Source organism: Sesamum indicum, linkage group LG10 (assembly GCF_000512975.1).
Source record: "Sesamum indicum cultivar Zhongzhi No. 13 linkage group LG10, S_indicum_v1.0, whole genome shotgun sequence".
NCBI classification, from domain to species: domain Eukaryota; kingdom Viridiplantae; phylum Streptophyta; class Magnoliopsida; order Lamiales; family Pedaliaceae; genus Sesamum; species Sesamum indicum.
The window spans coordinates 4,461,371-4,485,570 of record NC_026154.1 but is presented as its reverse complement, the minus strand read 5'-3'; the positions used below and the strand labels follow the sequence as shown (position 1 = coordinate 4,485,570).

General features: G+C 35.4%; 1 protein-coding gene across 2 annotated transcripts; it reads right to left on the bottom strand.

Annotated features, from left to right (window-relative positions):
• Positions 2,710–23,757, bottom strand: LOC105171926 (SAC3 family protein A). Of its 2 annotated transcripts, XM_011093190.2 has the most exons (14): positions 23,377–23,756; positions 23,170–23,244; positions 19,876–20,898; positions 16,175–16,624; positions 14,153–14,254; positions 11,864–11,961; positions 11,614–11,776; positions 10,597–11,085; positions 10,361–10,501; positions 10,106–10,165; positions 7,036–7,166; positions 5,093–5,226; positions 4,766–5,001; positions 2,710–3,243 (listed from the first exon to the last, which is right to left on the bottom strand). In XM_011093190.2, the coding sequence occupies exons 2-14, from the start codon at positions 23,212–23,214 to the stop codon at positions 3,142–3,144; spliced, it is 3,174 nt and encodes a 1,057-aa protein (XP_011091492.1). In that variant the 5' UTR covers positions 23,215–23,244; positions 23,377–23,756; the 3' UTR covers positions 2,710–3,141. The 2 variants fall into 2 exon arrangements, with proteins under 2 accessions (XP_011091492.1, XP_011091493.1); XM_011093191.2 differs by lacking the exon at positions 14,153–14,254 and having other exon boundaries at positions 23,377–23,757.

Here is a 24,200-nt window from a genome sequence, read left to right as displayed (position 1 = left end):
ATTTAATATTTATATAGACCGCATAGAAAAAAGAAGAACAACAATATAATATGCTAGAATTCTTTATATGTTTATACAAAAGTTTTGATAATACATAAACTAATCTTCGAGATAATAATAACAACTAAGATATGTTTTATTGGCATTGTGTGATATATATATATATATATATAGGCATGAACATGTAAATGATATTAATTAATTAATTCTTGATCATTGATAATTTTCTATATTCTTCACTCCGTTGATAAATGCAAGAACTTGAAAGTAGATGGTATTATTATTTTGTTATAATTTATTTTCATAATCATTTTATTTTAATTCAAATAATATTTGTTTGATATTTATAGATTATGATATATAATCAGTTTCTTATATAATTTAATTTAAATTACGGACTTTATCACAATCTTATTCGCAAAAAACTAGTAAGTTTTTTATATTTATTCGTATTCTTCTATAATAAATATATAACTATATATAAGGATTTATTTTTTACACATTGTATGGATATCTCACATTTTTATAATTTTGCAAATTATAATACAAGAAAAATCATTTATTATGACAAAATAATTTGTAACAAAAATATAAGTTATCACAGAATACTAATATAATTGTATGGGTCATTGACTCAATGTTAAAGACTGCAAAAACCGGCCCAAACCCTCCAGCTCAATTAGACCGCAAAGTATGATTTTTATGATTGTTGGGTTGGGCTTGGGCTAAATTTTCTAAAAACCACAAACATCAAATTGGGCCAAAATATGACCTAAATTGCCCAACCCACACTGCTTAAACTCTTAATTAAGACAATATTTTGAATATTTCTTTCGAATTAATTTATAGCTTTATTTGCATATGTACATAAATTATGTGCTTATTATTATACTTTAAGAGCTTGAGCACATCTTAGATCAAATTAATTATTTTATGAACCAAAAAGGGGATTTTGCATAGTGAACAAAGTAATTCATGACGTGAACTGAATGATGTGTAGGCATACCTAAACATGATTTATCTGGGTGCACAGATTTTTCACACATCTTAATATATTATTATCACGACTCTTCCAAAAGAGAATTCCTCTTAATGTGCGCAATTTTAGCATGGGTGCAAAGTTCTTGAATCTTGATGTTAGATTTGGGCTAATCGAGTGAAAACTTTCGAGAAAGAGGACCTGCAAAACAAAGGGTTAGCACTCCAATACTTAAATTAGTCCTGGATTTAAAAATAGATAAATATAAAAATGAATTATGATGATAAATCGTGAAAGAAATGAGAAGTTTGTATGCAAGAGCACGAAATTAGAATAGTAGAGTAGCGACAAGAGAAATTCTCGAGTGTGGAAGAGGAGGCATGTCGAGGGGTACCTCCCTATTTATAGAGGAGTTCCCCTATAACAGGAGTCCTATTGAGGGGAATCTGCATAGCCAGCGAGAAAGGCAGGATTCATGGATAAGGTTCCTCCTTATCTATTCCTTAAGCAACAAATCTCCAGATGAAGGGGAACTCCTTCTTCATGCAGACTCCTATCGGGTGAGGAATTCTTTCAAGTTAAAGAGTTCAACCTCTTGAGAACGCCTTCCTTCCTACAAGCTAGCTTTGAAGGCCTTCAGAATAGGCTTCCTCCTTGGGCCATATTTGATAAAATAAGCTATTTTCCTTGACTGGACTTTGGTGTGGGGGGCAACCTCTTGGGCTGGGCCTAGTGGATCTCTCCTTTGGGCTGAACCAGATGATAGGATATCCCCGTCTTGGGCCAAGCATGGCAATTTGGGTGGGCTGACTCTCTCTTGAGCTAGCGGGCTTAATCTGGGCCTAGCACTTCTTATTGGGTCAATCTCTTTTCGGTCGTACTCATCACCTCTAATTTCTTGGTAATAACAAGTTAGATATAAGTTTGAAGAGTATATTAAATTAACTCGAGCAAAGACATCAGCTTACGAAAATATTTGCTTGTTAAATTAATCTATTAATATTGCAATGGATAAATTAATTAAGTGGACCTACACAACATTTCATCCATTCTTGAATTTTTTCCAACTCGTTCATTTGCTATATTTTTTTCAATAATTTTTCTCAATAATGATAGTTTATCACTCGATTTTCGATCGTCCAGATTATTATAAATTAACTATATTATGGTAGTTATTTCGTTAAAATCTTCATGGGATCAATATTTATGATACCACTAAATAAGCAGTGCACTTGCTAGTAGCCTCTACTCACTTTGGCAATCACAACCCATGCACTTTGGTATCTTCATATAAAGCTGCATATAAGAGAAACTCCTTTGATGACACGGAACCAAAACAATAACTCCATGCATCCATTGTTCCCACAATACATGCATTATTACGCCTACTGTCGCATTTTGATCTGAATGTATCAGTTCGGCCTTGACAAACAACCATACAAAGCTAGAAACCACAAGTTGTTCAAAAGAACTAAATATTTACTTCATGGAATATGCTAATGAGAAATTATAGTAGAATGTTATATTATTTCTAGTTTTTAGTCGGGCGTGAGAGATCGTAGATCAATGTCTAATTGTGTATACACTCTAGATGATGGTGCAGCCAACTGGAAGAATCCAAGCGAGAAATTGGATAATGGCCGCTGAACCTCTTCCTGGGTAGAAACTGGAAAAGAAGAGTAAAAAGCAGCAGCAACAGCAACAACATTAGTTCATGCAATTGAAATTGGTAAACATCATGTCAAAGTTATCATGTTATACTCGACCAATATACAGTTAAGAGTACAGCCACCTAATTTTGCTCCTCTTATTACAGTATGCGAAAATGTACTATAATGAAAAGAATGGTTACTTCATGGATACAACGAGGTTGATGCACACAATAGGCAGCCTCTACTACTCGGATAACATCGTAAATGTAGCAATTCATCTCCATGTGAATTTCACATAATGCTTGAATCATACAGTTGTACTCTTACGTGGTCTCTTTAATCGTACAGGTGGGACTCTCACTAAATATTGCCAACTCCAGGTCATTTGTTTCAACACGTCATTCCATGACTCAATTCAAGATTTTGATGTTTGAAGCTGTTTCATGATTCAGCAGACCTATATCACTAGCTTTCTGCAGGGGACTCTTTGAACCTCGTTGGCTGATTGACCTACGCTAAACTCCGAGTCAAAAAATCATTAACTGCAAGACTTGCATCTCCATGCGATACAGCATCTTCAGGCTCCGGCATATATAGACTCGATGCAGAAGCCTGCACACACAACCAGGAATTATGAAAAAAAAATTCAACTGAAATATGCAATCAATAATGTTTCTTCTTGTGTCAGCAAATGGCAACACAAAGGGCATGCCAGGTAAAGGCTAAACCACCCACGTACATTACTGGGACTTGTTTGCACTTTTCTGCTTTTTAGCATTCTACATCAAGAATATGAGAAACAATGTGCTAAAGAAACTGCTATCCTTCCACATGTGAAAACGCATAATGTACTATCACTTAAGATGCATATTATTCTACTTAGCTAGTGTAATACCACCAACAAAAGGGCATCATTTTGCAAATTAAGCTGTACTTTTATACAGAGATTTAAAAGATGAAGAAAGGTCACCACCAACCAGAAACGCCAACTGCAAGTCTTTGACATGAACATGAATGGTTCCATCATATTTTTGTGCATTTATGTTGACTTTTGTGAATGACAATAGAGTATACAAAGTTGATCCATGCACAGGGAAACCATATATAGTCCCTGTTATCAGATGCCACTTCAATAGAACAATACATGTTCTTCCAAAGAAAAGTGACGAGACTAGATTACTTGCAAATATATAAACCAAAAGAAGGACTGATGACACATGGGTGCGGAGCTATAAATTCCAGGGAAAAGGCATACTAAGCAATTACATTAAGTTCACAATAAAAGTTCATGCATCTATCACAAGTGGTAGAATCTGAAAAGAAAAGTGGAAACAGCATAGTTTGCCAACATAGACAACAAGTCAAGATTGTGCTTACAAATTTACAACTCCAAACAAGACTGATTATAGATAACACAAATTACTAATTAGAACATAACATATATACATATATATTATACATATTGCATCAAATACAAATAAAGTTAAACATAAAGTTAGTCAACATAATGTGATTATAATGGTATTTTAGTAACTACACCAACAAAACGTCTATTATCTGTATAATAAATAATTCACTAAAACATAAAGCAGTATCCAAAGAACAAGTGTAAATTCCATGGGATAGAACATTGGAGATAATCTAATACTATCAGATGGTCATTGATACTATCGGATATTACAGAAAATGATATCACAAAACCCGCAGACAATATTGGTAAGATGCAATTATATCATGGTATTTACACCTAATCTGGTATTATTGGATATTATGGACAAAATTGGAGAATAATAGATATTATGACACGTACGCACTGGTTGCTTCAGATGCAAATTGGCCCATAATATCAAATATGCGTAGAAACTTCGAAATAACCCACCACCAGACACATCCAAAAACGGAGGTGGTGGTCGAAGAACCATCAGAAACTCAAAAGATTAAGCTGGAATATTAGAGTTTTTTATTTTCTATCTGAGCAAAAATAATTATGTCATATTCATAGATATATCAAAATAATGCGATTGTTACATCCAGGAAGAAAGAAAGACGTACTAAATGGGGGCTTTGAAGACAAAGCATTTTTTCAACAAATTACCCCAATTTCACATTGAAGTGAAATGAAGACAGAAATTACCTTTGCATCAAGTAATGTTTCCCCTGTGCTATCTGAAATGAGGCATGCACCGTGGGCTTTTAACCATTCTATGCACTCTTCCACACCATCCACTTCCTTCTCATCACTTGATTCACTTGTAGGCAATGCATTAGTGAAGCCGAGAATTTGAGAAAGATATGACACAGGAGCTGTAGGACGATATGAACGAGACATACATTTTACAGCTGCATATCGCATTTTTTCAACATAAAGATCTGCAAATATATGAAATATATTCATCATGTATATACAAGTTAATGAGGAATGCATAAACAACTGGTTATCCAAATAGCACAGCATACGAACCCATAAGAAAGGTGTTAAGATTAGGTGCCGTCTTATAAAGTCTGAAAAATGTCACATAATTTCCAGATGTCACAGCACTACGAACTGAAAGAGCATGTTTTACTGCTTTGTCCTTTTTAGCATTAGCTGATAATCTGTAAAACAAAATAAATGGCAAAGAAAGACATGATAAATCCATGAAGGCAATCGGTCATAAATCATTTTACAACATTATCATGTACTTAAGGCACTCTTGATCCTGGGAACCACAAGAGCATTTCACTATTGCGAAGCTAAAACTGAATTTATTTAAAGAAACTAGGAATTTGATACAAAACCAATATAGATACTTTGAAACTAAGATTGCAATAAAGCTAATATGTCAGAGAAAAAAATGAGTCTAATATATTCCTTTACCCAGTTTAATTGCAATTTCATCCTTTCACCTCAGAAACCTTTGTGCTGACACGAGATTGTGAATGCTAGATTAAACATCCCCTAACCAGGTTGGTAACTCCGGAAAAGGATACGGTTACTCAAGCATCAACGAAAAGCAGCAATGCTTCTTGGACTTATTGACCTACTTTTTAAAACTTCTCTTATTGTTATAAATATTAGGTAATGTTCAAGATGCCTAATGAATCTCTCATATCCCTTAAGATTGAGAAGCATCCAATTAAAATTAAATCACAAAACAATTAGTCTCCTTATGATTCGAATAACTCTGGGACAGAAAGAATGCCCAACTGAAAGAGAGCACACATTATCTGAAGCAAGAAGGAGCCCAGCTAATGATATTTGATGTTACAGTATATCCTGAAACACATGAATTTCTTTTCTCTTTGATATGCTCGACAAGCATAGACATTTCAGCAAATTCTTTAATCTAAATTATTTCATGAAGATCTTTGTGCAGCAACAATAGTTTTCTCAGAGTCATGTTCAAAGATGCTTGCCTCCATCGCCTTTCCGTTACTTATTTGGAGCTTTGCAGATTCATCAACTGAATGCTTTCTTTTTCCTTCCATATATTCCCAAGGAAACCTTATCATAACTGACCAAGAAAGATAAGTTGTTTTCCCTCAGAGTCAACCAAAGCCACACTATCAATTAACTTCAAATATCAGGAAACCACCACTAGAGATCTTCGAAGCCGAATCCAGAAAAGCCACTGAGTTTTTAGTTATGGTAGTTATCCAACATAATATCAAGCCAAACTAAAAAGAGGTCTTCTCTTCGTATATCACAATCCATTATTAGAAGGGAAAAAAAAATATCACGTGCTATACTTTATAAGAAAAGATAGGCTTCCAGCTGCATACAAAAGGTACGCGTGGCACCACTACAGATATTAGGTATTTAATATCTCCTCTTTAACAACTTGAAATTTTAGACGAGATGAACATGTTATAACCAGAACCAAGACAACACCTCAGTCACCCTTACTCAACCACTAGACCTATCAACTAAGAGCCACAACCATATAACCATTGCCTCCTCGACCATCTGATGCTTGCAGAGTCTATATCGCGGGGGACAGATTATTTATTTCCTTTTTATTTGTGGAGAATAACAGAAAGTGTTGCTGAAAAAACCTCTTGAAAGCTGTTTCATGAAATGTGGGACATTCATTTTCAAATGCGAGTAGTTGATATTAGAAATTGCTGTTCAGAAGCTTCCACCCCTTTGATCACTAATCACTTCTGTAGAAATCACAAGAAAGAATATGGAATTTGCACGGTAAAGCAAGAATAGAAGGTGGGCAGGGCAGAGGATCAAATACTAGACATGGATGTAATGTGTAAAAGCCGAGGGAGAGAGAAGAGATGGCTGAATGAGAATAGGCAATAACAGTGCTCCATTGTCATCCAGATCAGGCAACAACCAGCACTTCATGCAATAATCTAAGGATTCACAGAAATGAACCAATGCAAACAAAGCCAAACTCGGATTTAGTCGCAAACCTGGACATTGCTGACAGGAGATCCCTGTTATTATTCGAGTGCAACATCACACATAGTAAATTGTACGCTGCAAATTCCATATGGCATCCTGTAATTCCTTCACCATACAGTGTTTTTAATTGTGATTGGCACTGCAAAACAATGAAAAGTTTATTTTAAAAAGCACTCAAGTAATGCACTTATCTAGATGCAATTTAACAAAAATAGTCTTTGACGCACTATCTATCCGTCCCATTTTCATCAGGCATTTAACTTGAGTTTGTCGGACAAGAAAACTAGCACTATAAAGAGATTAGTTCTACTAAAGAACAAAGCTGCTAGGGTTAAGAGCAATGACGAGCTCTACAGTAATGATGCTTCATTCATACAGAACAACATAGCATTAAAAGAGACATCAAACATATATGGCATATCGAGACAAATGAAGTTCCCATAGAGCAACAATGATGAAATATGGTGTATAGTTCAAAAGGAGTATCGAGTACTAAACTCATTATGAAATGAAAAATTCTCGAAATAGATAATAACCTCATCAACCCACAAAATGTGTTTATCTCCATTCTGCTCCCTACCAAACTATAGTCAGTGTTCTAAGACCTACAATTTTGTCCACTGTATTATGTATTGGATTATCATGTTTTCCCCTTTGCATTATGAATAGTACAGCACTCCTTGAAGAATCATCTTAAGAACTTTTAGGGCTAGGAGATTTTAGATTTTATCCGAAAAGAAATAAAAAAAGAAAACGTTAAAAGTATTAGAATAGTGAGCTTTATAAAATGTGTTAAGCTTTGCTATTGATTCAGGCAGACTATAGGACTTGAAGTGGTTGGGGTCTCCTTTACTCGTTTTATAGAAAAAGGTGAGCTGCTAGCATTTCACATTTGGAACTTATAAACTGTAGGCTATACAATTTCACCAAATACTGACTTGAATGCTTTCAAGACCTTCTCAATACAGCGTGTGCTTTAAGCAAGGTGCTTCCCCTAAATATTCATCTTACATGCTTTTACCATGTTGCATGCAACCTTCGCGAAACACCCTCAAAAAACTCACCAAGTACATTATTCTTGATAATAAAGTTGATATCTTTGGAGGGAAAAAGTGGCAGATTCTAGGTTTTTCAGTCCCCATCTCACAAGGACTGCAAAAAGATCAGTATAATTTGGTGATTGCTCTCCTTCTTCCAACCAGAAATGACAAAGTTATATAGCAAACTCATCAGAGAGAACAATACAACATGCCCTCTAGCATGATTTACTCTTCCTGTTTTCATCCATTCTCAGTAAATTGCTGAAATCATAGCTTCATATTAAGTGTTCTCATTCATCCTCTCAGGAACGGAGACAGAAGCCCTGGGGCGATGGGCAACAATATGTTGGTAAAGAAAGATTACAATGTTGGTCTTTCTCATCATAGTAAGGTTTTCTTTATAGGAGCGATCAGTTGGTTGGAGGAGTGGACATGATGATTTTCCAAATGTATGCCCCCAAAAGGCCAGAAATACAATGTACGAGAAGTACTTCTATTTCATATCTCTCTCACTAACTTCATACCTGCGGAAACCACAGTCCTCTCCGTTCTGGGATGAAGAAGAAAGAGTTTCTGCTAACATGAAAGGTGACCAAATTAATTTTTTTTTACTCTTTTCTTCCGTTAAGAGATACGAGCATCATGTAACAAGACATAAAGGGCTCACTTTAGGAAGTACCAATACAGCTCAGGATAAATCACAGTAATGACTGAAAGAAAACCAAACATGACCTATGTTCACCATTATACAGAAAATACATGGCCTGGATGATATGAGATACTATGTTGCAATATCATCTGGTAATGAAGAGGCATATAAGAGCAATTCAATCAACAGAAAATTTATTCAACTTTGATGAAGATATACTGAACACTAACCCTATGGCTATACTGAATGAAAGATTCATCCACAATGATATCCCAAGAGACATGCTCAGGAGCAAAAATCAACAAAAACAGATGCATGCTGCATATCAAAGTTTGGAAATGATATGCAGCAAAGGCTCATAAAACATACGTCTAAGAGTTTTTACTGTAGGTGTGGGTTTCTTCTTTAACTATTCAATAATGTTTGAGGTTCTGCTGTAGTTGCAGCTTACTTAAAAAATTTGACCAGGTATATAGGTTTTTCTAAAGTTTGCGATTATTCATTGAGTGTTAGTTAGGACAGAGTCCTTGGTCATGTAAGATAAGTTTAATAATTAATTACTCAGCATATTCTACTTTGAGTCTTAGTCCTTTTCCAAGTGCTAGAAGAATACTTCTACTATGGACTCTTTAATCCATGCTAATAATATTTTGTTATAAAGAAATAACAGTGTGATGTGCAGTCTTGCCCAAATATAGCAAGGCCACATGCTCCCTTCTCCTCTTTGTGCTTCCACTTTCCTAGTCCCCTCACTCAATAAAAGTACCAGATGCCACAACTTGGTAAGCTTATAAGAACCAACCAGCCTAGTGCGCTAATTAACTGTTTAGGTGTTCTTCCAACCTGAGAAAACAACTGAAAGTTTTTGCTTAATTGTCAATTTTAGCAATTAACAATCAAAATCCAACCCTTTGCTTAATCTTTTAGCGGTATATTCTGGTTAAAAGCTACCCAGGAATCTTACTTTTCAGCTTTGTCTTTGAAAAATGTTACCCATCGATAATTCTTATATTATCTATATTTCCATTCTGTTATCCTGTAACAGGGAAAGACATGATACTATGCTAGTCTTATTTCATAAACATCAGACTTAGCCCTGTCTTACTGTAACATGGGTAAGAGCTAACCCAGAGCAATATTTACATAATGGTTACAGAACACGACATCATTAGGCAAGTGATGAATCAGAAATCCGAATAACCCTCCTGGTACACATATTTGATGCCCAATAATAGGAAATATGAAAAATCCAATGCTATAGGAGCAGCTAAAATTGGGGCCATCAGAAAATGTGTGCGCTAATGAATAATATGATAGAAAGAAAAAAATAATTGACAAGGTAAAATACATAAGTCATCCACAAGAAAGCATAAAGTTCCAAGAACTAGCCTGATTATACTCTGGCAAGTCCCCCACTTCAATAGCCAATCTAGCATGAGTTTCATACACCTGAAAAGAAAAATAAAAAAATGAAACACGATACTAGATAACCGCCATAAATCAACCAAGTCTAAAGAAGGTGGCTCATCATCTCAAGTTTACATTGGGAGAAAAACGACAGTGAAGCCAGCATACTCATCAACAGAAAAATACAGTCATCAAAGAACAGTGTGCAATGAATGAAGGAGTCAAAACAACAAGTACCTTAACTGTAAGCTCATTGCGTATACGTTGTACAGTAAGATCTTGTCGTATTGATTTTAACTGATCACATTTGTAAAGGTAATTCTTTTGAGAAGTTTGAACCATTAGCAAAGCTTTTTCTAACACCTCTTCAGGTCTCACCTGCAAAGCAATATCTACTTCAAAAACATAATCTTTCATCATAAGAAGCCTTATCACCTTCCTTTACATTACAGGAAGAAGCTAAGACAGTTTACCGTAGCAGGATCAGGTGCAGAAGTAAGGCGCAGGTAGCGTTTCTCAATTTCCTGACACGTTCCCTTAACAGTAAGAGCATCCCAGTCAATATCTTCAACAGCCCTGCTCCCACTTTCGTCAAATGTTCTGCTAAGCACTACCGCACTAGCACGTCTTGCATATGATTTACCAGCTCCCACATCTTTTCCTCTTAAGTTATTTTTTTCTACTTGGTTTCCATGTCCCTTGTCAAAACGTTTCGAACGATTTTCGCGCCTTTTCTTCTCCTCTGGTGAGTCCGCAAGTGCAATTGCAGCAGAATAATATTTTGTCAGGTTTTGTTCCTTGTCACTATCGCTAGAAATATCACCATCATCACCAGCATTCAGGTCTTCGCCAAGACGCTGCCTCTTAGCAGGTCTGGTAAAATTTTTACTGGAACCTTTCTGATCTGATAAAGAAAATTTTGTGCCAAAATGGTCCTTATTCTCTATTTTTCCACCTGAAAACTACAAATACATGAATATAGTCAGTCATTTAACATTATAATCGTGTGATAAAGCACTCAATTTTCTTAACTAAAGGACATAGAGTAGTCAAAATTGAATGAGGTCCTCGTCAAGTCTTCAGATTATATACATGAAAATTATTCTAAAAGCCCTTCCACATGAACAACTGAAAATTGCAGTGCAGATCCATGTTCAGTTGAGTTGTAATCACTTGTTCAGGATTACAATTCAGATGTGTGATTCCGTACAATCTTGCACCAAATAAATAACCCATTTGTTCTTACAACTGATTACACCCAAAATCAAGTCGACATTCAAATGAATCAATCCATATTAATAAGCTAAGACTGAATTTGGAGAATGTAGATAACCAAAAGAATCAACTAAAACAGCTGTACAACCCACTCATATCAGTGTAGAAATTATTGAACGCGTGTTAAAAGAAACATGCTATATGACACAACAGCCTACCTATTTTCTCCAATCACCAAAAAATTGAAACAGCCATGAAAAGTTTCTTATATTTACCTGTTTGCTGTTCCAGCCACCATATTTTGCAGTTCCATAAGAAATATTAGCAAATTTGTCAACCACCTTCTCTTCTGGAATAGGCTCCCACCTACTTTTGGCTCGCCGACTAGGACTCTTACTCTTTGGCATTACAGAGGTTGGTATAGGTAACTGTGTATCACTGCAGGATAACAGTAAGATGCATATGTGATTCGCTCTCATTAGTCATTTCTATGAACAAATCGATGCATTGTACAGAAAACCATACTGCTTGTTAAAAGCATCAGTAGTCGGCAGGGGGAATAGAGGCTCAGTGTCCCAATCTTTCGTGTAAAGTGTGCCATCAGCAGTTGCTTTTGTTATTACCTAAGTGTTAAATGAGTAATAGAACATTAAGATCAAAGGACATAGTAAAAAAATTATATTATTAGCAGAAGATGATAGTACAATTGCAATATATTGAACGGAAATTACTCTGAATATGATACTAATCTGAGACTAAACCTACAACGATTAAGATTAATAAGAAAAGGGGAAATTAGAAAAAGGATGAACAATTATCTATATCCCGGATTTACGAATATTCAAATGCCAAATTGTGATTTGAACCAAAAAGGCCCAGTCTCTTCTCCAGATTTCATTATCAAAATATTCCAGAAATATAATGAAGGGAAACTACCCTGCGTATTATACAGGTGACATGGAAAAAAACTTACAACAACATGCAAAGACGAGTTTTACTCATTCAATGATAGGTACTTATCAGAACCTAGCACGAAACATAACAAGCAAATAAATGAAAACTGCTATGGCCTTTGCATCAAAAAGGTGACCTAACAAACTTCTTCAGGAACATTAAGGCACACCAAAAGGAACATTTGGCAAGCTCCAACACCACAAGGAAAGCTCTTAACTGTCCTTTTTGTAATAGAATGAGGAAATAGTAATCCCTTAAACACGAAACTAATTTCCATTTTGAGTTTTTAAATATTACCATATAACAGCTTGCTTTACCCACTGCTCTACTTAAATGCACTTCACTTTCTCGATTACAGTCTCAATCTATTCTTTATCAAACTACGACAGAAAACACGCGAGGACTCAGATATATATAAAGATGGAACCATGAAAAGGGAGAAAAATATGCAAGGTTTGCCCATTTCTCACCTGCTATTTGGAAAGAAAATGAGGGATCTAACCCAAAGTTTGTATCAAGGTAGGCAATTGTGAAATTGAGAAAAATGGGGAAGAGTGGAAACAAGAAGCTACTATTCTAAATTCTTGCTGCTGTAGGTTTTTTGGTCTACTTAAAGATTAATACATGCTCTAAACACACTGCATAGTCTTAGGAAAAAGATGTACAGGAAGGCATTAATGTCTCAAACTCAAAAACACATACAGAACAACAATATGGTTGTCAGTGGGTGAGCAGGTAGGATCATGGATGGTCATAGCATTCTTCAAACAGGACTGTACTCCCATGAACATGGAGACTTGAAGTTCCTATTCTGGATTAAGCTCTAGATGATGACTTAGGAAGTTACTGTTAGAAGGTATACATTAGAAGATATTATATAATTGTATGTATCTAGTAGGATAGTTATGTTTGGTAGGGTCCCTGTCATCTCTATTATATTGGAGGTGGTTTTTTATTTCAGTAGTACACAAATCTCTTTTCCCTTTTCCACTTTTCACACATTATGAGAGCCAGGTTTCGAACCTAGGACCTGCGGGTTTCACATAAACAGATCCGGTGCCTATGTACTGTGACAATCAAGCGGCTGTTCACATAGCTAGTAATCCAGTGTTTCATCAGAGAACAGAACATATTGAAGTTGATTATCACGTTGTGTGCAAGGCGGTTACACCATCTCTATATACTCCAAGGAGGTGGTTTTTTCATTTCAGTAATACACAAATCTCTTTTTCCCTTCTCTACTTCATTGCAGTTACTTTTGCTATAATCTAGGCCAGCAAAGAGACACAACTCTTCTAAACCATATAATATGTTGACAAAGAGGAGGTTGGAGATTATATATCCAAACAAGTAAATGTTTTTTCCCAAATTATGCTCAGTATCCAGATAGCCCATCAACAGAAATATATTAAATAGGTATAGCATCAGTCTCGTCATTGTACTAGCATAATAAATACTATTCGTGAAAGTATTATTCACTGGAATGAGTGTCTAACTATATTTACTTTAGGTTCACTGAAACGAGTATCAAACTATATTTATCTTAGGTTCATAACAATTATAATATTTAAAGCATAGTACTTGTATTAGTTTCTCTGGTCCAATATCATTACAATCATGCTTCAGAAAAACAGTGGTAACAACATACACATGCTCAACTTATGAGACGCCTGCAGTATTTCACAAGTGACAATTCTAAAGCCAACATAGCAACCAGAACATGTAACAAAACGGCCGATTCATGTAAAATTATGAATCCCAGAATATCAGTACCGGAATGTTGATGTTTGCATCATTCAAAAAGAAATTTTCTCAGTTTCCTCAAACGTGTGTAACAAAGCTATAGTGTATAGATTATACCTCCTTCAAGACAGCTTGGCAGGCTGTCTTTTGCCTATCATTTTTACAACGAGCCAAAGCCCTCTCAACATAACCACGCAATGACTTTGGAAACATACCAGGCTGCAAAAGGAAAGAAATTCGACTTAATTCTTCCTGCATGCTTACTTCATGATGTCAATTACCAATATGATGGCAACTCTTGGGCTAAATTGTATGCGGGAAATTGAATGCCATTAAGTTTCTGCATCAATCATATCTTTTTTCCCACGATGCTCAATAAATGAACGAATTTGAGGGTACAAACTAAATCTACAGCTTAAACTTTTAAATAAATGAAGGTGTGTTTCATCACTGGTTTCAGTATTTTGCGTCATAGCTTAATTATCATATCCTAAACCAAATGCCCTGAAGGGAAGCCATGTGTCTCAGATTTATTACTTAACCAAATAAAGCAGATCAAGTGGTAAAGTGCTGCCCTCCACAAAAAACACAAAAGTTTGCTGCCATGTTTCAGAAACCAACAACAGGAGCATTTCATTTGACCAGATCAAGTTGTCTAGCTGTTTCTTAAAGTGACATAGAGAGCTCACCACAGTTATTTTTTACCAAGAGAAAAATAAGACCTAGATACCTGCTTAAGAAAGTTCATCCAATCCAACCTCCTCTAATCCTTCTACATCGGTCACACAGTACTTGGTAGTTAATAAAAATCCAAAAGACCACACTTCTCTCATTGTACCAGAAACAGAATTTTTCCAAATGCTAATTCAGTAATTCACTGCCATCGTCGGTTAACACTCTGTGAAGATGCACTAGACGCCTAAATTAGCGACATGGCATAGAATTTCATTCAAGCTTAACTGGGAATGTTCAAGCCCAGGCAAAAAAAGTAGCTTTTTTTATCTCAAAAATTGTACGACTTAATGATATATGAATGTATTCTCAGTTAAAATTACGAATGTCCGGTTATCATTGAAAAGCTATCTTTTTCCTAGTTCAATAGAAAACACCAATCGTATGAGAAACAAATCCAAGAAATTCTTCTTTTGGGCTAAACATAGAGCTTTTTATCAGTAAGTGGATAATTCATTGCATCCTAATATTACCAGTGTACAAAAACTGGAAAAATAAAGAAAAGACTACAAACTTTCCCTTTTTGATTTCCAATGCCAATATATTCTTTACAAAATATATCATGATAGAGAAGAATAGACAACTAACCACGCCCCAACCCTGCACCCCCACCACAACAAAAGAAAAGAGGAAAAGCACAAAAAACACAATGTAAAAGTAATCTGCCATCAAATAGTTCCATTTTAGAAGCAAAGTATAAATCTTATGGACTTCTACAAGTTAATGTTTTGTACTGATATATCCAATATTATCAACAACATAGCTCAATACAACAAATCCCTCATTTACTAGAATCTAGGTTGAGCAATCCCAATATATTCCACTCCACTCTATGAATGATTATTCCCAAATTTGAATAAAGATCTCAAGGTCTTAACTCATTTGGGCGTGACTTTAGGCCACCTGCTTGTTCTAGTCATTAATTTTAGTTTCATCAACTTTCACAAACAGCTGCATCAAACAAGCTTTGCAAATTTATGTTAACCACCCAATTTCCAGTAATTGGCCCTAATACAACCAAATCTACCAATCTGTACCCCAACCCAATTTACACATTCATTTTACACCCAATGTTACTAGGAAACAGAAAAGAATCTACTCCATCCATTTTTCTTCTCGCTTGTTACTTTTGTTTGTCCCATGTTTCTTTCACATGCATAAAGTTTAAAGTAATAAACTCCATATACTTGTCACAAAGTGTAAATGTTGATGTCTAAATGTGATACAAGTGATAGGACAATGTAAAAGGCGAGAAAAGACATGGTATGCAGCATTTTTGTTTTATTCAGTTCAAAGCCAAACAAGCTTGTTAAACGACCACCTAATCTAAGAGCTGATAATCATTTAATATTTAATTTCTTAGCAAAGCTAGAAAATGACAGGCTTTAAGTAACAAAACTTTCTAACCTTGAGCATGGAATCATCTTCCTCGTACGATGCAACTTTTTGATTTGGATTCTGCATTATGACACTGACATAGGCTGGCTTTGCACCTGTACTAGTCATAGAGCTATCTTTGTCGGATTTTGATATACTCGAGGGTAGGTTTGAAGCAATTCTTGGATTGGTTGGAATTTGCAATTTGCTTGCCCTGCGTGAATCTAGAGGTTCAGAAGGTTGCAGACCAGCTTGGAAGGATGACTGTTGAATCTGAGAAAATTGGCAAGAAGCTGGATACAGTGCAGTAGAGCCTTGGGAAAAGGTAGAGGTCTGTTGATTTTGGAAACTTTCATGAGCAGGAGTTACTTCTGGTGGCTTTTGAGCATGCGGTTCTACAGAGTTAGGTAAGTCATTTTGTAAAGCAGAAGCCCCATGTTTCCAGTAACCTTCAGGGGCACTGCCACTCACTGCAACAGGCTGACAACAAAACCACAGTAATAAGCTGAGATTGACATGCCAATTCTGATGAAAAGCAACTTGTTATAATCTATTAGTATTTTTCCAATAAATGCAAGCAAGCTTCAAACCCAGCCCTAGCCGCCCTTCAAAAGTATTTAAATAAATATATGGTTGTTACAATGACTAAAAAATTAAATTTGTTCCTTTACACTAAATTCCAGATGCTGAGGGGCAAAGCATATACATTTAAAAAGCTTGCACTTACAACTCAGCAGTAAACTTAAACGGCTCAGTCCTGGAAGATTGAACTATAGCTAATAAAGCTATACAACTGTCAAACTGTAAGGAACAGGATATCGTCTTCACTATGCGAACATCCAACAGCATTTCCTTTATATGGTTTATGGGAACTTTTTTGTTTTTCTTTTTTTTTTTTTTTTTTTGGGGGGGGGGGGGTTTAATTAATAAGTAATTAAGGTCTCAGTTTGTTGAAATGGGGCCTTAATCCCACTGTATTTTAGTATTAAAAAAGGTTCACTTTTTCTTGAAATGGGGATTTGATGCTTCTCATCACCTTTCATTTCCCCAATGTAGTTGTTTTCTTAATTATTGTAATTTTTGTACTATGTTTAATATAATCAACTTTTTTTTTTTTTAAATTGAGTTATGGGAGCATTTCCCTTTTTTCTTTTTCTTTTTTTTTTTTTTTTTTGGGGGGGTGGGGGTTTTAAGCTATCAATTTTACAAATTTTGTAAACTATATTATAAAAAAAATTTAGTCGAAAGTAAAGGTGAATGACAATTTAAATACTTTAAAAATAAAGATGATACTCTATATACATGTATTTTAAAATATCACATGTTAGCAAAAATATACAATTTCGCACAAACTGTGATCGACTTGAATTACAAGAGAGTGAAAAATAGTTACACGAACTAACAAAAAAATAAACATAATAGGTAATGAATAAGAGTAAAAGGTACTTCACATCCAATATAATTTATTTCAATCCACAAAGTTAATCATTCAACGCCCATACATGCAATCAACCTGATAAGAGTACAACCAACCAGGATTGATCATCATATGGACAAAATGGTATCTTCAGTTAGTTACAAGTCTTCACAAACTACTCCCCCTGTCCCAAAATGAAATCTTTCCATTTCCTAAATAGAAATAAATCTCAACCACTACTTCTTTTCTGAATAGTGTAAAGTTAACTAAAAGTTTCATGTTGTCAACTCCCATCTAAAATCCAATGCCTAGTCAAATGGAAGGTTTCCTTCCAGGACAAAAGGAGTATTAGATAGTACAATTTATTGAGACACCGAATAATCTGTAACGTTTCTATTTGTATATGCACAAAAAATCTGACTATTTGCACCACTTTCCACTTATTAGCCTGAAACTTTGTTCAAACTTCACGACTTTATATCTCCCCTCCAACCCACCCCTCTCTCTCTCTCTCTCTTCTCCCTTCAATTGGTTTTCCTTTATATGTTGCATGCAACTACCAGCAAATACCCCATGGTAGCAGTACTCTGTCAGGTCTGATGGCAGGCCTGGTGCTGCTAACAATCTAGTACACTTTTGCAAATTTAATTAGGAGGAAAGTCCACTTAGAATTGAATAAGGTACAAATTACAGTATAACTCCTTTTAGCTCAAAAGAAATGTGTCATTTACACCCAAGAACAAAAAGAAAGGGATGAGTGAAAGAATTAGCTCCATTCAGTGACAGCTTCGTAAAATAAGATCAGTAAACACCTATCCATCAATTAAAGGATTGTTCAGGTTATCCATACACTCTATTGAGACAGTTAACTTTCTTGCCACAAAAGCATTTTTGTTTCTATTTGTTGCTTTATTCTTATAATAACTCCAAAGACATATAAAAAACTGAGCGTCACCAAGGCAACCCTGACCTGTTAAGTTGATTTGAATGAATTTTCGGTTGAATTAACTGCACTTTTCCAAGATGCCGCGGAATCATAAAGTTCAGGTACAGTCTATATAGGTTTATGTGCAATTTTTTTCTTTTTGGTTGTATCATCAATTTTCATTATAATGCATAATCAGGCAATAGGCAGGATAGCGGAAATGAAAAACAAAGAGAAAACGCCAGTGATAGAAGCCAAATACAGCATCAGACTCTAGATATGTCTGCACACGAAAAAAATCCTAATTTTATTTTTCAATTAACCGACCTCCCCATGTCATTTACATTTACGAGGCTAATTTGTCCTGGAAGTGTGGAGATTATGAGATTGCTCATCAACTAGCTTTAGAATGATATATGAAAAACATGTAGAATATCAAATTTTCCAATAGTGACATGTCAACAGAAAATTCACGATGAATCATATTAAGATGCATGGATATTAGAAAAAAAAACAATTATCGGTTATGTTTTAACTATCTCTTAATATAATGAAGGAGCAATGCAGCAATAAGAAATAATCATAAGGGAAACATGGCATTATGAACTACAAACTCTAAGAATACCTCAAATTCAATGTATTTTCTTTCTATCAGAGTACTAAAATAACTTGCTTAGTGTTTTCTTATGTTCTTTCTAGGCCACACAAAGTGTTTATAATACAATAAAAGTTCTTTAATTTCATTACTATCATCTCCTACATCATTTGAAAATTTATATAAAGCCGACCTAAGAAGAATCCAGATAGTTTTACATTCGAAACCACTATCGAGGCTTTTGGCAGCATTTTCTCCCATACAATGTAGAAGGAAAAATATACAGAATGCGGAGCTTAGCCATATTAGAACTCAATGCTGAACAGAGGTATTATTTTCACTAGATCATTTTAAGAGGCGGTTCTGGACATTCTCTTGGATGATTCTCGGCCTCCACAAGGAATTTTATAGGTTTGAAAGTTAAAATATATCATAGTTTTACCAATTCCATGTAATTAGGTCAAATTTTCTCTCTCTAGGTCCAATTATATCAGTCCCAGTTCCGGACACATCTGGAGGCTTACCTCTATTGAGCCCAAACCATACAGATCAAGTCCCAAGCAAATCACTTTCACTAGGTGGCATTATCAAACGCATGAGTACGACACTCTTCTTATTGTTTTATACTGCAAAATCATCTTAACAATTTATTTCTCAGACACCCTCCCTAGATGTTTTTATAATACCAACCTTTGGTCCCATATGTTACAAGCAAAGCTATATAATAATATGGTTACTAAGGTAGAGACTTCTATCTAAGGGTGAGACAACTTTAAACAATTGGACAACCAAACCTGCACAGAAGTCAAATCAGAAGAACTAAACTCTGGCCTCCACGAAGGGGTGTAAGCTGCAGGCATCTGGTTGTTTGAAGCTGTATATCCACTACTCCCACTAGGAACAGAATTATTTACACTAGATGCAATTGAGACAGATACATTCTCAGTCCCAGGAGCACAGCTGACTTCCGTTTGAGTTTGATTGTAATAGTCCTCCCACTGCTTATAATGTTGCTGATATTGTGAAGTTGCAACAGCAGTGCTAGAACTATAGGCTGAAGTTGAGTCCGGAGTGTAGTTTGGATACTGATGGGAACCGTACGTTGCATATTGCCCTCCATGCCACAAGTTGGTCTGTGTACCATAGTTGCCACTGGTGTAACTTCCAGACGTCTGATAATCACCAGGATTGTAATAAGTGCTTGAGTAACTTGCAGGCCCAGCATAAGACCCTGTATTTTGAAATGAGGAAAGAGGCTGATAAGGAGCACCTGTGTTTTGGTAAGCTCCTACATGATGAGGGTAAGACTGATTAGATTGCGGCTGATACTGACTGGGCTGTTGTTGGTACTGACTGGGCTGCTGTTGGTACTGACTGGGCTGTTGTTGATACTGACTGGGCTGCTGTTGGTACTGACTGGGCTGCTGTTGGTACTGACTGGGCTGCTGTTGATACTGACTGGACTGCTGTTGATACTGACCGGGTGGCTGTTGATACTGACCCGGTTGCTGCTGATAATGATTGTAGTAAGCTGCATAACCTGTGCTGCTGTATCCATAGGGATCAGAATTTGGATAAGCAGCATAACCACTATAACCTTGTACCAAATTTGCAGGTCCTGGATTTGATGTAGAGCCATTAGACACCAAATTTGTTCCATCTTGACCATTTTTCAAGTTTGGATCCACTTGTTGATCATGATTGTAGCCAGAAGTAGAAAGATCTCCATTCTCCCCTTGTGTGCTCCATGATGCCACAGCACAATTAGGCGGAAAATAAGATGATTGAACTTGGTGTGTATCGTTGATCTGATGCTTCTGATAATTGAGACAAGAAGTAAACCAATTACATTAACCAAAATAACTAGAAGAATACATACCAAACTTAAGAACATATCTACTAATGCATAAACATGAGGGTTAATATGGGAAAGACCGCATAATTAAGTCATGAAAGTAATAAGGTGATCAGGATCTCAAATCCAGTTGGTATATACAGGAAACAGCAAAAGCAGAAAGAAGAGCAATATTATATACTATGGAATGGCATGCTATAATACCCACCAATATACATTTAATTCATGTTCACTGAAATAGGCGTCATTTTTAACACATGCAAGGAAAAAGAGTTATGGTCCAGCAATGAGATCGACAACATCAGTTGAACACAACTGGCTAATTGTAATAATATGAACTACATGTTGCATTAAATTATAAGATAGAGCACATCTCAAGAGCATGAATAAATAAATACATGCAGTAAGCATCCCATGTTGCAGCAGAACCAGAAAGATTTGAGTGGAAGATTTCTGAGGTAAAGGCTGGGGTAAGAAAGGGCAGTTATAAGGAGACTTAGTCGCAAACGTGTGACAAAGATAGGCTATTCAGTCTGGGTTGCAAATCATTATAAGATTCTGGCCACAGAGAAGCAACAAAACTCAAACAAAGATTAGAGTTTAGTTTTGCACACCAAAAAGCTTGGAATGCTATAATAATGGACCAACCAGACATCCCAGAGAAAGAAATATGAAGAATCAAAAGAAACAATGACAAACTACTCCCGATCCAGGTCTTAGAGGGCTAGTTGACTTGGCAAAGAGTTCTAGATGAGAGTTGAAAGAGTCAAATTTAGTGTCTTCGTGGATTTAACCTCAAAAGTTAATGCAGCCATGTCATTATTTTAAACGTAGCAAACATTGGAAAACAAAATGCAGTTTTTTACTAAAATGGAAAATTAATTTTCTATACCCCTAATATCTTGCTCTCGCTAGTAGTTAATACATTGGGTCCCAATATAGGATAGTCAAACTCAGACACAGGTTCTACACCAAAAATTTGGTCAAAATATGATAAGATAACAATGAATCTAGGGGAATTTACTGACCACATTTTAGCATAATAAAAAACATGCTCCTTAAAACTTAGCCAAAAGAATATTAAATTGACGATAATTGGCCCTACAGACACGGCAATTACTAATGTCCACCACCGATAGCAACCTTTCAAACAAAGGTCTTCTTAATTAGACCAATGTCATACTCAGACCCACATGCTTAGTTCTAGCCTTTTAGGCTTCCAAAGTGGCAGATGTTCTCAACAATGTGATGATTACTTCATGATCGGCATCCAGCACAGCTCAAATTACTTGCATCAGTACAACATTGAATTCAGAAACTAAATATGATTGAGAACCTTTTGTCTTTCTCTTGATAAAGATGAGTTATCACTTTCCAAATCCACAAGCTAAAACCTTTATTGACCTAGTGAGTTGCGTGTTTAACGGTGAAATTTCAGCATGAACTTTAAATTTCTAATCATTCTAGTCAAAAAGTAAGAATCTACTATCAAGTTGGGCTGAATATCCCAAAAATATGTAAAAGATCATAATTGCAAAATCAATCACTTGATGGCACAGAAATCAACCCAGTCAGTCAACAATGGTAAGAATGTACTATAAAAACTTCTGGTCCAATTCTTCAAAATTGGAGATAATTCTATAATCAGAGGTCTGCACAAACTCCATTTTTCATTTTCATTTAATTGCAGCAAGATCATCAATTCCATAAGGTTCACGTTACGAAATAGCTGAATAATGGCTTTTCCTTTTGTCAAATATTTGAACAGTTAAATAGAATAACTAAAAAGAATAGACCAGACATTAACCAAAGATAAAGCTTACAAAGTATTTCAACATCCACAACTGATATTGGCTACACTGAAGTGTGCTTCTCAAATCCTTAAAATCTAACCTAGAATGAATATCCTACTGGAAGTACGGATAAGTGTCCCAAACAGTTGCCAGCTTATAATTATAAACCTTTACAGATCACATAAATTTTGTACCATAAAAAGGGGAGTTGTGTAGAGCAATAACTGCATACTTTAACAAAATTGTCCTTCTCTTCCAACAGGAAAAGAGAAAAACAAACAAGATCTCAAGCAGTTCCTGTAAAGTTATCTGCTGCTATTGCATCAAGCAATCAAGCCTATCTTCCATATTAAAAGTCAGCAACATGCACAACTAACAATACTGTTCCACGTAGGGTTCATCAACAAAATCATACCCAGACAAGGAATCAGAGAAATTACCTCAACAGCAGTACTAGCGTCGCTGCTCTCTCCTTGATTCATCATTTTCACCACATTAACATCCTAATTAAAGCACTTTCAACACAAAAAAAAAAATCACCAATTCATCAGTAAAGATTAACCCTAAATAGCCACTAAAAACTTTTCACAAGCATTTAAAATGAAAAACTCAAAACCCTAATCAATATTGCTTCTAGAAACACAAACCTTTAAAACCCAATCGGAGCCGCCAACCGACCTCGCACAAACAGGTTCGCCCGAGCAGAAAGCAAATGCTAGATCAAAAGGAACCAAGAAAGGTAGACAGAAAAGGAAGCTTGAAACGATAATGGGTGAGAAGACGCAGTGTGTGTATATGCACGTGAATGATATTTGATATTTGTTGACTTGGTAAATCAGAAAACAATGATTAGGCCACAGTTATTGCAAGAAAAAAAAAAGAGTATTTCGGCATCAATTATCCTGCAAATAGTTTTATGTTCGAGAGAGGGTGGGGGTAGTTTCTACGTTTCAATCCGGGTCTCTCCGTGAGATCGCGGGCTTTCGATGGTTCACGGTAGGGACGAGGGTTGTATTTAATAATTGAACGATGGTAAGGACTAGTATGCTAATTATCTGTTTCATGTGAAAACGAGTACCCAATGTACGTATCTATTTCATAAATATAATATAATATAATATAATATATATTTTATCGTTTAAATTATACTTATTTTTATATTTTGCCCTCAAAAATATTTTTGTATCATTTACTATTTCAATTTTATCAAATTTGTACTTTGTCATGTATGACCATTTTTTATTATTATTTTTGTGACAAAAAAATCATATGTTGTGCATATGTGAACAATATTATATGACATTACCCTTAAACATAACATGTGCACTGCATGTAATATTTTTTCGATCAAAAACTTGATTGAAAAGTAATTATAAATGGCAAAACGTAAAACTTCGTAAATTTGAGATGATAAATTGAATAAATAGATGGCAAAGTATAAAAATTATTATAGCTCGGATGACAAAATATA

Bases quoted from the DNA above. Each gene is read 5' to 3' on its own strand.
- LOC105171926 (XM_011093190.2), bottom strand. From the start codon at position 23,214: ATGATGAATCAAGGAGAGAGCAGCGACGCTAGTACTGCTGTTGAG. The intron at 11,777-11,863 runs GTATGGTTTTCT...GTTATCCTGCAG, and splicing joins ACTGATGCTTTTAACAAGCA to TGATACACAGTTACCTATAC. The intron at 10,166-10,360 runs GTACTTGTTGTT...TTTTCTTTTCAG, and splicing joins GCAATGAGCTTACAGTTAAG to GTGTATGAAACTCATGCTAG.